This window comes from Plecotus auritus, assembly GCF_963455305.1.
Source record: "Plecotus auritus genome assembly, chromosome: 13".
In the NCBI taxonomy this organism is placed as follows: Eukaryota; Metazoa; Chordata; class Mammalia; order Chiroptera; family Vespertilionidae; genus Plecotus; species Plecotus auritus.
In genome coordinates this window covers 27,576,153-27,590,440 of record NC_137779.1, presented here as the reverse complement: position 1 = coordinate 27,590,440, position 14,288 = coordinate 27,576,153, and the positions used below count along the sequence as shown (strand labels likewise).

At 39.5% G+C, this 14,288-nt stretch overlaps 1 protein-coding gene across 7 annotated transcripts in view; it reads right to left on the bottom strand.

Moving 5' to 3' along the window:
- The window catches only part of MTMR3 (myotubularin related protein 3), an 85,082-nt gene that overhangs the window by 16,780 nt on the left and 54,014 nt on the right, over positions 1-14,288 (bottom strand). For 6 of the 7 annotated variants that reach the window (XM_080649658.1, XM_080649653.1, XM_080649656.1 and 3 more), the window contains 5 exons: positions 12,252-12,418; positions 8,309-8,405; positions 5,520-5,633; positions 1,207-1,412; positions 317-448 (listed from right to left, as the gene is read on the bottom strand). In XM_080649658.1, the coding sequence (XP_080505784.1) occupies positions 317-448; positions 1,207-1,412; positions 5,520-5,633; positions 8,309-8,405; positions 12,252-12,418 (716 nt within the window). Of the gene's footprint in view, positions 1-316; positions 449-1,206; positions 1,413-5,519; positions 5,634-8,308; positions 8,406-10,372; positions 10,405-12,251; positions 12,419-14,288 lie in introns of those variants that run through there. The other variant, XM_080649659.1, reaches the window with a different exon arrangement.

Sequence of the window (14,288 nt, the reverse complement as noted above, 5' to 3'; positions counted from 1 at the left end):
AAAGGCAACACAAAGCTCCTAGAAGGCTGAGAAACTGAGCCACTAGAGAAGCTGCTTCCAAGTAAGAACAGACCTTATCACGGGAAAGGACTGATCTTCCTCATCACCTAAGGCTGGAGGATTATTTGGTCCCACTGCACCCCCTCTTCCACTTCTCCCATGAAAAGAGCACAGTGGTAAGAATCCAAAGAGCCCTGCCTCTCTCACGATAGGCTGGGGAACATGGCTTGCCTTTCGTTTCACAGGAAGTAAGACCCAGCTGGGCACAGGCTGGACTCAGCGGAGAATGCGGGGGACAGAGCACGGTGCATCTCACCTGGGCATTCACAGCCTCCTCCCTTGGCTCTGTTTGCAACTGCTGCAGCATAGGAACGTGCATCCAAGATCAAAAGCTTCTGAGGCTGCGTGGCTAGGCTCTCTGCTCCTGAGGCATGTGACAGAGAAGAATCTAGAACATCAGGAGTGGGGAGGAAAAACTAAATGAACCTGTCCCTTCCAGAATTGTGCCAAGTAAGAACTCCAGACACATATTATAGTACAAAAAAATAAACTAGAATTATGTTCAATCCCCAACCAGAACTCTTGGTACATACACTTCTTTTTTGCTTTCTATTTTGCCTATAATCTCCTATACCCGTGGCCGGCAAACCATGACTTGCGAGCCACATGCGGCTCTTTGGCCCCTTGAGTGTGGCTCTTCCACAAAATACCACGGCCTAGGCGAGTCTATTTTGAAGAAGTGGCGTTAAAAGAAGTTTAAGTTTAAAAAATTTGGCTCAAAAGAAATTTCAATCGTTGTACTGTTGATATTTGGCTCTGGTGACTAATGAGTTTGCTGACCACTGTCCTATACCTTGTTTCTACAAGGGTAGTCCTTTAATGAAGCCTGGTGAAATTTTCCTCCATGGTCTGGAGAAACTGCAGGTCCCCTACCACATATATATTCCATTCTTGTTACTATGACAAGAAAGACCCCCCAAAACAAACAAACAAAACGCCACTTTAGTCCTCTTAAACCAAGTTTGAAATAGGGGGTCTTCTCGATCATTGCCAAGACCCATGAATCCTCTAACAGTCCCATCAATTGAAGCTTTGCTCTCTCTTTTCTATAAAACAAATTCTGTGTTTTATAAGGAAAAGGCCATTTCAAGAAAAGGTTCTCAGATGCTATAAAAATTGCTGCCATGGGTCCAGGAAGCACCTTACCAAACTCCACATCAGAAAGGTCTCCTGCATTGGGAAAGTCTCGAGAACTGTTCCTAGTTGACAGCTTGCTGCCACTCGATCGGGAATTGGAGGCGCAAGCTTTGGCTACTGACTGCACCAGGTGCTCATCATCAGCATTTCGCCAGCCCCACCAGCTGACCTCTGGCTGCCCACAGCGGGCAATGACAGCTCCATTGCTCTGGTGCCTGTGCAGGGAACAAGACAACAACTGTACCATCCAAAGGCCCCATTCCGATGCTCTGTGCTCACACCAAAAGTGAGGGCATGGATTTTAAACGCTGTAATGAACTTCCTAACTACAGGTAAAAGATGCATTAGCTTCAAGTCCTCTCAGGGCAGAAATCTTACATAGCAACAAAAACAACAAAACCTGCCGAAACCGGTTTGGCTCAGTGGATAGAGCGTCGGCCTGCGGACTGAAGGGTCCCGGGTTCGATTCCGGTCAAGGGCATGTACCTTGGTTGCGGGCACATCCCCAGTAGGAGGTGTGCAGGAGGCAGCTGATCGATGTTTCTCTCTCATCGATGTTTCTAGCTCTCTATCCCTCTCCCTTCCTCTCTGTAAAATATCAATAAAATATATTAAAAAACAAAACAAAACAAAAAAAAACCTACCTAGACCTTCCTCAATTATCATACCATTTTAGAGATCTTTGTAGAGTTACCAACAAAATAATAAATATATCTTCTTAGAGAAAACAAATTAATATTCATAAAGCAAATGTCTGTATCTTTAAGTTTACTTTTGGAAGATTGGGTTAAAAATAATCTACAGATACTACACTAATTCTCCTAGTCAATAATGAAGCATTGTTCTCTCCTTCTTATCCGCACCTGAAAAATTGGTTTCCTCACTGATCTCTGAAGGTCCACCGCAGCAACTGGCTGGATTGGGGGTTATTTTCAAAACAAGATCCCACCTTTGGGACTGAAACACTTACCTGGCCCACAGCGAACTGCTTGACAAAATCTCCTGAGGTTTCCTGAGTCACAAACTGCTCTTATTATAGGCAAATGGCTCAATGAGCCAGCTACCCTTCCTTAAGCTCTTAGAAGGAAATGAACAGCATAAACCCCAATAAGCCAAACTCCCATAGATCCTTTTCCAAGAAATAAGATCAGAATACTCGTAGTCTAAGATTCTATTAAAACCCAGTCTTTTTCTAGTTGGGAATTTTAGTTAGGCAATTTTAGTAATTAAAAAGTTATAAAGTAATATTATTTGGCAATGAAGAGAAATGAAGTCCTAACACATGCTACAACACGGATGAGCCTTGAGTATGTTATGCTAACTGAAAGAAATCAGTAACAAAAGGCCACATTCTGTATGTTTCCATCTATATGAAATGTGCAGAATAGGCAAATCTAGAGAGAAAATAGATTACTGGTAACCCAGGACTAAGGGCTTTGGGGAGTGACTACTAATGGGTCAGATTTCTTCTTGGGATGGTGAAATGACTAAAACTACCTATAAGGATGGCTGCACAACTCTGTGAACCTACTACTAAAAAACAAACTAACAAACAAAAACCTCACTAACTACATATTATATTAAAAGGGAAATTGTACAGGACATCTCCATAAAGCCATTTAAAAAAATTATCAAAGAAATCAGTTCACTGTAAACACAAATTAGTAGAATAAAAAGCTAAGTAAGCAAAAAATTTAAGTGTCCCTCAATTCTGTCTTCTAGTGGAAACCATCAATGTCTTACCTCCCATTAAAATTGTTTCTAGCCCTAGCTGGTTTGGCTCAGTGGATAGAGCAACGGCCTGTGGCCTGAAGGGTCCAAGGTTCGATTCTGGTCAAGGGCACTGCCCGGGTTGCAGGTTCAACCCCCAGTGGGGGGGCATGCAGGAGGCAGCCAATCAATGCTTCTCTCTCATCATTGATGTTTCTCTCTCTCTCTCTCCCCCTCTCCTTTCCTCTCCGAAATCAATAAAAAAATGTATTTTAAAAAAAGTGTTTCTAAACACATATATGCATACACACATTACACATATGTAGAGCAAATATGGATTTAAGCAACACATACTTTTGAATCCATTTGTCTTCTTCAAGGAATGGTGTGAGAAAAGATTTTTGTTTTTAATCCTAAAGCTCACAAGCAATACATTAAATTACATAATAATCCAATTTCACTGGAACCACCAGTTTGCTTGTAGTTTTTAAATCCTCCCTTATTGGGAGACAAGTAGTTGCGTATCACCAACACACTCAACTGGCTCACCTAAATGAAGCCAAACTGGAAAAAAACACCACCTCACTGATTCTTAAAATGCCTACCAGCATACGATAATAGGTGCTGGGTAACCAATGAGCTGAGGGATGCCAAACCTCTAGAAAGAGGCTTGACAGGACCTTTCCTGAACACTTTCTCTGCAATGCTTCCCAGAAGTGCCCAGGAGGAACAGCAGATGGCACCCTTCATCCATTAACGGCTATGGCTTTATAGCAGCGAGACTGCAACTTGAGCTACTGCAGTGGGCAGTTTTCTGCAGTCTTCTAAAGCGCTTTAGATGCATGAAAGAGAACTAAAACACTAAAGCTAAAGATCACTAGAGAGCATTTCTATCATTTTCACAAACAGAACCATAAAAAATATAAAAATTAAACAATGAAATGTTTAAACTATCCCTAAACTGGTGTCAGGCAAACTTACAAAATGACTAGAATTTTCTAAATCATTCAATGAACAAAGAGGGGAGCTGTGGATTGCACTACAGAGGGGGTGCCCTTCGCACCATCTTCCTGTGTTAGAGCAATCTCTGTCTCCAGTGATAAATCCAATTAAGCACTCTCTCATCACAGTAGGAGAAAGCACTCATCAGGCACTGGTTCGGTGCTGTCAAGGAACTGCTGCTAGCAACCTCAAGAATCATTACTGCAGTCTATGGACAATTAAATTCAGTAAATGCAGCTGGATTCAGAAGCATCCTGCCACCCAGGCTGACGAAGCAGAGTGCTAGAGCAAGCATGTCAAACTCATTTAAACGAGGCTTACAGCCCACTGGCCGTGAGTTTGACATGCTTGTGCTAGAGTATCCCGAAATATTCAACTACCTCAATCTGACAACCCAGTCTGGAGCTCAGAAATACAAGACGAAGTTCTGAAATAGAGGCCAGTTCCTGGAAGCCTGCTTTTATGTGGACTACACCAAGAACTTTCGTTTGTAATCTTTTGAGAGCAGATATTCTCTGAGAAATTACAAATCTTAAAAAAATTCATTTATACATATTCTATGTCTCCAAAAAGGGTTAGAAGGAAAAAAACCAAACCAACCCATGGTTCATGCTTTCTAGAATAAATTTTAGAAGGGGAATAAAGGCTTTCCACGTTTATCCTAAGAAGAGACCAAAAAGTCTGCAAACTAGGAAAATGAAATGGAGAATGTGAACATTACAAGAAGATGACATCTGAAACAGTTTCCAAATAAGAGGTAATGACTTCTTAAAATTTTAACATGACTCTGTGAGTACTGCGATAGTCACTGAATTATAAAAGCAGCCATCAGGAATACATCCTACTCCAGATACTGCTTAGAGAAGTCCCGTGTTTATAAACTCATTCAGATGCCATAGCATACAGGCAAAGAAAGAACAGCATTCCCATTTACTAATTAAGAACGGCCATAAGTCCGTTAAGGAACTTAAGATGCTATAGCAGGAAGTATCAGAGAAAAGACTTAAACCCCAAACCTGTGCTTGTCACCACGCCACCATCCCCTTCTAGACTTGCCCCTCTGCTAGCAACCTCGGGAATCATCACTGCAATCTACAGACAACTAAGTTCAGTAAATGCAGGTTGGATCCCTGCCTTGGATTTCTAAGATCTTCTATCCAGCCCAGATCTTCTATCTAGCCTTCTTCCCTAAATGCTCCCTCTCCAAGTAGAGCTCTTCGAAGTGTCAAAGTTTTTCAACCACGAAGACAATCACAAGTGACTCAACTACTCCCAATTCTCACGTTCTAGGATTCACCTCTCTCGTTCCAAAGGCCAACATCTGAAGCGAATGCAGCAAGCACATTATCTTCCCATAGAATGTCAAAAGGATCTTAAAATAGCAAGACCAGCCACCTTTCCATTACATTTTTAACAGTGTTAATTTACTGTGATCAGCTGGTGTTCTGGGTGCAGCCATTACCGGTGTGTAACTGAAAGAGCAGCTTTAGCACTAAGGAAGCACAGAACTGCCTGGAGAGTTTCCTGAAGCCTCCTCACCTCCCTTCCCAGGTGAGCAGCCTCAGAGGCAGCAGACCACTTGCAGTGGGCAGTAGGCCAAGCTTACTTACCGATAGATGACGGCAGGGATGCGCTTCCAGGACCTGAAGCCTGCTACACTTTCCAGTTCTTTGTCAGTGATCCAGGCAGGCACTATGAGTTCCTGTGGATAGCTACCACACAGCCTAACAGGAAAGGTGAGCAAAAGGGAGAGACATTAGGTGAATCAGCAGAAGGATGTTGATCAAGCTACCCCAGAGCCAGTTAAAAGGCAGTGAGGAGCATTACTTGAGTCTTGGCCTGCTCAGCAGAATGGGCTGCCTCAAGTGTTTATATATACACACACTATCCTGGATTGTTTCCCTTGATGCTGCCTTTAGGGAATCTGCCAGCCTTAACTATCAATGAAAAAAGGGGAGCCGAGAGGCAGTTACTCCACTGTGACTCCGTTGTAATAGATACACAGGTCACTTCTAACACACAGTGCCCAGTCCAGCTACAGAAGTGCAAGTCTAGCCGAAACCGGTTTGGCTCAGTGGACAGAGCGTCAGCCTGCGGACTGAAGGGTCCCAGGTTCGATTCCGGTCAAGGGCATGTACCTTGGTTGCGGGCACATCTCCAGTGGGAGGTGTGCAGGAGGCAGCTGATCAATGTTTCTCTCTCATCGATGTTTCTGGCTCTCTATCCCTCTCCCTTCCTCTCTGTAAAAAATCAATGAAATATATTTAAAAAAAAAAAAAAAAAAAAAGAAGCGCAAGTCTGGGTTACCTCTACCAGACCCCCTCCGTCTTTCAGGCTTTTGTCAAAGTGAAACATAAAAAATGCCAAGAGCCCACAATTTCAAGTTTCCAGAGACCTCATAGGATGATTGATGTGGTCTTTGATATGAACCAAATGGGATGTCCTAATTAAAGATAACAAATGCAGCGAAGGGTATGTACAAATAGTACCACAGGTTAGTCTATTTGCATATATAATCGCAGTCCCATTTAGCCAAGTCAGTAATGAGAACAAGCTATTAATGATAACTTCTATAAAATACACTTCATAACCAACTACACTCAGGGGGAAAAACAGTGTTTTCATTCATGAAGATGCTAGCAGCTGCATGCTAGGCAAGCTGGTGCCCTAGGAAATAGTATTTCTGAAAGGTTTTTTCCAGGACACTCTGCCGTCTCTCCATGGGTAACCCAATATTCCCTTTTCAACAGTGAATGTAATTAAGACATTTCATCCAAATCCTAATATACACATATTACTACTATTCCTACTACTACACCTACATCTACACCTACACCACCACCACCACCACCACCCTGCCCTAAACTATCCTATGCATTATGGAAAGAGGCAGAAAAACACAAAGTGGCTTAGGAATTGGGGGTTTTAAACATTCTGCACTAAATATCTCTCCCCTATTCTCAGTTTCCACAAGATTACCTATTAAGAATTTAAAAGCCACTGAACCAGGAGAACGTCTATGACCAAGAGTAGCTCTATAAACTTCCTGGCAGCTACCTACAAACGCCTAAAAATAACCTGGTACACACAGTTAATAATTATTATTAATTTTATCTCGTTTAAATTTAAAAGTATATTTTTATAGTAGGAAAACCTTTTTAATTTCCTGAAGACTAGTTTTGAGGTGAAATAGACTCACAGACAAGAAGTAATGATTTTTAAAACCCATATAAAATAGGAATTTTTGAAAACCAATGGCTTTTGAACTCAATTTTCAATAAGCTTTGCTTTTTATTTCACTCTATTTCCTGATCATTATGTCCCTTGACCTATACACACAGCAGAACACACCTAGCAGCCAGCTCTTCAGCAAGTACTAGCTGCTCATTACAGAGAAGCGGTTTCCAGGAGGAAAGGCGAGTCACAGAAGAGAGAAGCCTGTAGCTGCCTCAGGCTCGCTGAAGCCCCCTCTCATCTTCACTTCCATTCTCTACTTTGATTGATCACTGACATGTGATAAGTATGACAGATCTGTAGCTCCCAATTCTTCACAGCACCCCAGGTTCTTAATTTCTTGGCCATGGTCCATGTTAAGAGCTATGTACAGTAATTAGCTGTAGTTTTTCCTATAAAAAATGAAATGCTCTGATGGCTAGCCACAAATATTCCAGGAAAACTGCTATCATAATTTGAGGCAGCTCAAAGGACAGCAGTATAATTAATGCCATTTGCTGTAGGAAAACTTAAAGAGGAGAAGGATATATTAATTTAAATATCCTAGACAATTCTCTTTTGTTTTAAGAAAAATTTGGCTCAAAAATATCATGTAAGTTAACTGACCTCCCCTGCCAAAGTATGTATACCTTTTAAGGAAACAGTTAATGAGAATATTTAATAATAGTCACATTAATATTTAATGGTTAATTGTTATCACAGCTGTGAAGTTAGTTTTAGATCAATACATATATTACATACAGAATACTTATGTCTATTTCATAGAATGTGGAGTAAAATTAGTCATAAAGACTACTCCTAAGTGTTTTATCTCTGCATATGAGATGACTGATCCAATCTCTAATGTGATGTCAAGTGGTGATGAGAACTGCCTGCCTACTCATAAACACTGTTATCTAGATATGCCTGTGCCAAGAAGCACAGAGACCTGGAGAGGGTAGAAAGGAAGGTTCCAGAATCCTATTAAGTAAGGATCACTTTCCACTTCAGTAATAGCAATGGGAACAGAAGACTAAAGAACTCTGAAAATCACGCATTTAGATTTAATAAACAAACGTCATTTGAAAGAAAAAGTCTAAGTTCAAATGTTCTGCCACAGGAGAAATGGGGTTTTTGCAAAGGCAATGGCTGTAAAACACAGTCCACAGGGACCCATACAACTCACTTGTACTTCTCATTGATGTTGGAAATCCTCCAGGCATTGATCATATCAAAACCCATCCGCTCCACTTCATTTTTAAACCTTGATGTTACGTGTTCCCCTAGAAACCAAAGATAGCAGAAAAAAGGAAATGAATACCCCATTTTGCAAAATGAATACCATTTTGCAAAGTGTAGCTACCCTTCTCAGTAGGGGATAGGTATTGTATAAATAAAACGCATATATTTGGTTTTAGTGTTAAAAATCCCTGTCAGGATAAGACTAAATTGAGGAATAAAGACATTAATTTTGATCAAGAAGTCTGTTATCTCATCTAATCACTACTATCAAGTCTGAGGATAGTTCTCATTGAGCTCATTTTACAGAGGACAAAACAGAAACCTGAGAGAGGTTATTATGGCAGGTCCGTCTGGTCCCAAAACCCATATTCTTATCATCATTCTGGCTGCTTACCTACTTCCACACTCAGAGATGGTATACATAAGAAATAATATCAACAGTTCACCAAAAATAGTAACAGAGATCTACGACTCATCAGAAACCCTTTGATTGGACCAGGCCCGGCCAGTGTGGTTCAGGGGTTGAGAGGTCACAGCTCGATTCCTGGTCAGGGCACATGCCCGAGTTGCGGCTCAATCTCCAGTAGGTGGCATGTGGGAGGCAGCTGATCTATGATTATCTCTCATCATTGATGTTTCTCTCTCTCTCTCTCCCTCTCCCTTCCTCTCTCTGAAATCAATAAAAACATTAAAAAAAAAAAAAAAAAGAAAGAAAGAAAGAAACCCTTTGGGCCAGATTTCAGAACTTGAAAATTTTCTGGATTTTAAAATGATACATATTATTATAATATTAAGTTAACACTCTAAACAGGGTCTACTTAATCAAACGTTAGTATTTCTACAATGAAATGCATAGAGCATTCATACTGAGATAAATAAAACAACAAATAGTTTCAGATCAGTTCAAGCCACCAAATAAAATAAGAAAAACCATTCAATTTTCAGAGCCTTATAGATTACAGAAATTACAGATGAAAGAAAACAGAACTGTAACTGCCAGTACCCAGGAATCTCAGGAAACTCCATACTACCAAGTAAAGTGCTAAGCATTTGTAAGAACAGCCACCCAAACATGTGTAACCCGTCTACACATGCCCTACTGAATTTGGCTTTCTCTTCCTTAAGACAGTGAGAAACAAAGGCATTAATGAACCTAATATAAAAGTCATTAAATCTGAAATAACTTTCTTCCTTTAAAACTCAAGAGTCCTAAGGCAGTAATTTTATTAAAAAATCATTAAGCAGGAGAAACTACAATAATAAAAGCACAAAAGAAGCACAGGACTGCTTTGATGATCAAAGTATAAAGCTTTGCTCTCCCTGGGAGAGGAGCTTCAAAATAGGAAACAGCAATTACTGGAATGAAGAACAATTCTATAAAACTACTTCCCATTTAAACTGCTTTTCTTGAGCTTAAACTAAAGTAGATATTATATGTCTCCTGAAGGAAAGCTATAAAAAGACCAGGCTCAGAAATGCAGGAAGAAATAATCAGCTGAATCTATTATTTTGGAAAATGATATAGACTTCCAAATAGGAAAAAAGCTATCTGAATTGGGGTGCCATCTGTCTACAAATTGCATGGAACAGTGACCATCAAGGATACTAAACGGGCCCTAGCCAGTTTAATTCAATGGTTTTAACTTCCATGTGGACATTATATACTGGGAGGAAACAAAATACAACCTTTACTTATAGGGAAGTTCAAACCAATTAGTTACAACAGCACAGCATCACCTTGTATATTCATAATTTCCAAAATGTTTTTACAAGCATAGCACATAGGAGGTACACAAACATTTACTGAACTGAGCTCTAGCATAACCGATCTGATCTTCAGGATGCCCAGAACAGCTTGGGCAGGAAGAAGAAGGTCCCAGTCTGAAGAACAAAGGAAACTAAAGTACAGAGGATAAATGGCTTACCCAGTATTATTTTTTTGAATTAAATAGTAGAGTACAGATTTGATATCAGTTTTTCTAATTCCTAAGTCTCGTACTTTACCCACCAAATGCCTCTATCCATCACAAATCCATGGAAGACAGAGGACACCATGGACATCTGTAAGGCCTGGTGGTCAAAGAACACGAAACAACATCAGAAAGGAAGGACCTGAGGACCGAAGACATCCCAGCTCAGGACAAAGCCATCCATCATTAGAAGACCACAGTGAAGTTCTGACCTGGCACATCTTAGGCATATCCTAAGAGCTGGCTCAAGTCCAAAAGAATAAGATTATCAAGGGAATAAGAAATCATCTAAAAAGATGAGGAAATTTCAGTTTCAGGAAGGAGAAAGCAAGCTTTGTTAACTAAATGCTGCCAATCCAAAACTAGGGGAATGCCTTTGGAGTTAGGAGTCTTAAATCAAATGTACACATAAGATTTGTGCATTTCACTGTGTATAAACTTTAACAAAAACTTGAAAAGAACCAGAAACAAAACAAAAAAATAATACAATGGTATCTCAATAAAGAAGGAAAAAGAAAAAGAGGGATGCAATGGATAAGGGAGTGAAGTGAGACTGTTTAAAAGCACATTCTCATAACCTCCAAGGTTGGTGTGATCTCTTGCTGCTGACTTTGGATGCCACTGGCCTTGACCAGACTTGTGGGAAGCTTAAATTCCTGAGGCTTTCCTTTAGGCTCAACAAGGGCAGGGGTTTGTTTTTCATCTGTATCCACAGCACCCCACATAGTCAGTTCTCAATAGCTGACAATTGGGTTTAAGTTCTAGCGCTGTCAGTACCTACCAGTGGGACTTGGCAACAGGCATTGTCTCCGAGTCTCATCTTTAGCTCCCAAAACAAAAATACCAGCCTATCCTGCCTGTTTGAGCAGATCATAAGGGCCAAACAAAAATACATATCAAAGCGTCTTTAAAAATAAGATGATGCTTATGTTTGTTATTATATTTTATTTAAACAAGACTATAAACCAAAAACTTCAACCAGTGAATGAGCCAAAAACAAAAAAAAAAATGCACATAGCTAGACTAGCCTCAAATGTTTAAAACGAGCCAGGGTAGAATTGTTAAGATTGAAGATTCAGGATTAAAAACTGAGGTTTAAAGAAAAAAAATCCCAAGAGTAAACTTTATTGGAAGAAAACTCACAACTCTTCACTGCTTAGGAATTCAAGACTCTGCTCCCAAACTGGATACACTAAAGACTTCATGTTGGACGAGAAAAGTTATATTTATAGCAACATCAAGTTCACAGACAACTCCATGGAGAAATAACATTAACTCAGTCAAAGCCATTTCTGAGGGAGAAAGATAGTAAATTCGACAAAGATTTAATGAGGAGTTAGGAAGTCTGGGTTTCAGTACAGGCTCAGCTTCTCTGGCCTCTGACCTGTGTTTCATCATCTTGGGGTGAAAGGGGTGACAACAGGTAACCTATGGCTTGAAAATTCGAAGATAGTGAAATACTATCTTTATATTCCCCTATTATATGGCCTAATCTCACACTTCTCTACCTTTGTTCATGCTACTTGCTCTATCATTCTTTCCCCCATTCTCTAATCAATGAACTCTCACCCAACCTTCAAAGCCTACTCAAAAGCCACTACTAACGTGAGGTCTTCCGAGACCTGTATACAATACTCCTGGCTCCTTCCTCCGAGGCTTCCAAACCACCCGTCAAATCTTACTGTACAGTTGGTTTTTAAGCCCAGTAGATTGTGATGCCAAATCTTGTGTTCTTTCCTTCCCCTGAAAGGCAGGAAATGTGTTCTACTCAGCTTGTAAGAACGATGGGCACATGCTAAGTGCTACATAAAATACACATTGAGTGACTATATGACTGCTTAGGAGTCCAGTTTCATGTTAAGGGAACCTCAAGCAGCTGTTCGTAAAGCCGCTATTGGCATATTTTAGCAGGCCTACCTGGTCTGCACAGGTCTCCATGTTGCTCTTTTTCACTGGCATAAACCTCCATGCACCAAGCATGGTATGCAAATGAGAAGAGATCTTCTATTTTAGCAGGTGGTCGGATTGCATTGTTCAGTCTCTTAAGCCACTCTTGACATTGCTCAAAAGTTGAAAACTGACACCTTTGTAAAGTGAAACAAGTGCGGATGTAATCAGAAGACAGATAACAATAAAAACTAAGAAAACCACATTTTAAGAGTGCCTACTCATGATGAGGTGATAACTACAGTCAAAAAAGCATTAGAAGCGGTCATTCACATGTTTATCATTTATAATAAAAACAGGCCAACAAATTTTAGCCAATGGTGTAAAATGTCAAGAAAAAGAAGAAAGCTGGGCATATGGGAAACTTATGTTGTTAGATTGAGTGTCAATTATTAAAGTAAAATGGCAGTCATTCTCTTCCATGAGTGGAATTTCATTCTATTTCTTCTATCAAAGCTTTTTAGTTGTCCCTCCCAAGAAATAGGTTTAGAGGAGTCCTTTTGTTTTGTTATGTTAGGCTGAGCTCAAATCACAGCAATACTTTTTGCCACTTAGAGAATAATTTCAAAATTTGTCTATTTAGCAATTAGAATAAATCAGCAACTTTATATCCAAAATAAGATATATTACATTACAGTATTCAGCTATTACCATGTAGGGAACAAAATTTTATTATCAATTGCAACTTTTAGAATATATAACTAAGAGGTTAAAATAATTAGTGTAAAAATACTTTACCTTTTCAGATGCAGTGTTTAAAATCGAGTAACTAATAAGCAAGCTCTTTAAACTGTGTGAGTTATAGCCAGTATCTATCAAAAGCAAGCCAAATCTCAATGGCGAAAAAGCAACTGTACATATTTACCTTAAAACCAAGAAGGTCAATTAAACCTCTCCCTTGTCCCAATCAATGTGGCTCATCAACATGCCAGCACACAATGTTTACTGGCACTCCAGAACAGGTCAAAGGGTAAAGTAAAAACTTGGGGAATTTAAAACTTGCAGAGCTACTAAATTTAAAAAGGTATTTCAGGCACCATTTTGCAACCGTTATAGTAAAGATTAGATCAGATAAAAACATTAATGGATGCTAAATCTTTGGGGAAATTTGGTGAGAAACAAGAATCTGCATTGTCTTAAAGTGCCTCCCATAGACTATTTATTAGTTGCAAGGGAGAAAGTTTAGAAATTATGGAGACACCTTAATAGAGTGATCAAAATTAACATCACCAATAAGGGACAGATGGATACTGTTTGCCTCCAGACGTAATACAATACCCTGAAAAGGACACAACCTCATGGGTATAGGGTAACAGCTGAGAATGTACAACCTCAATTTAATCATGAGGAAACACTGGACAGACACAAAATAAGAAACAGTCTATTAAAAGACAGTGTTCTTCAAAATGTCATAAAGAAAAAAAATGTCATAAAGACAAAGGTGGTGAAAAACATTCCAGGTTAAAGAAGGCTATAGAATCATGCCAGCTATATGTAGTACCTGACCTTGACTGGATTCTGTTCTGAGCCAGGTGGGGTAGGGGCAATGCTGTAAAGGGCATTATTACTAACAAATTTAGAATATGGATTGTAGATTGGATAAAAGTATCGTAAGTGTAAAATAGTGAAGTTGATAACGATACTGTGATTATGTTAAAAAAAAATCCCTATTCTTAGGAAAGCACACGGAAGTATTTCAAGATGAAGAGCCATGATTATATTAACTTACTTTCAAATTGTTCAGTAAAAGAATCTCTCTCTCTCTCTCTCTCTCTCACACACACACACACACACACACACACACACAGCCCCTGCAAATGATAGAGCAAATGGGGTAAAATGTTAATACAGGTGTTCTTTGTACTATTTTTATTTTTGCATTTTTTGTAAATTTCAAAATATTTCCCAATAAATTTAAAAATACCTTTCAAATAGCAAAGTAACCTAAAATATTTCAGACACTAACTACTCAGAAAAATATTCCCACAAGGCTGATCCGCAAAAGCT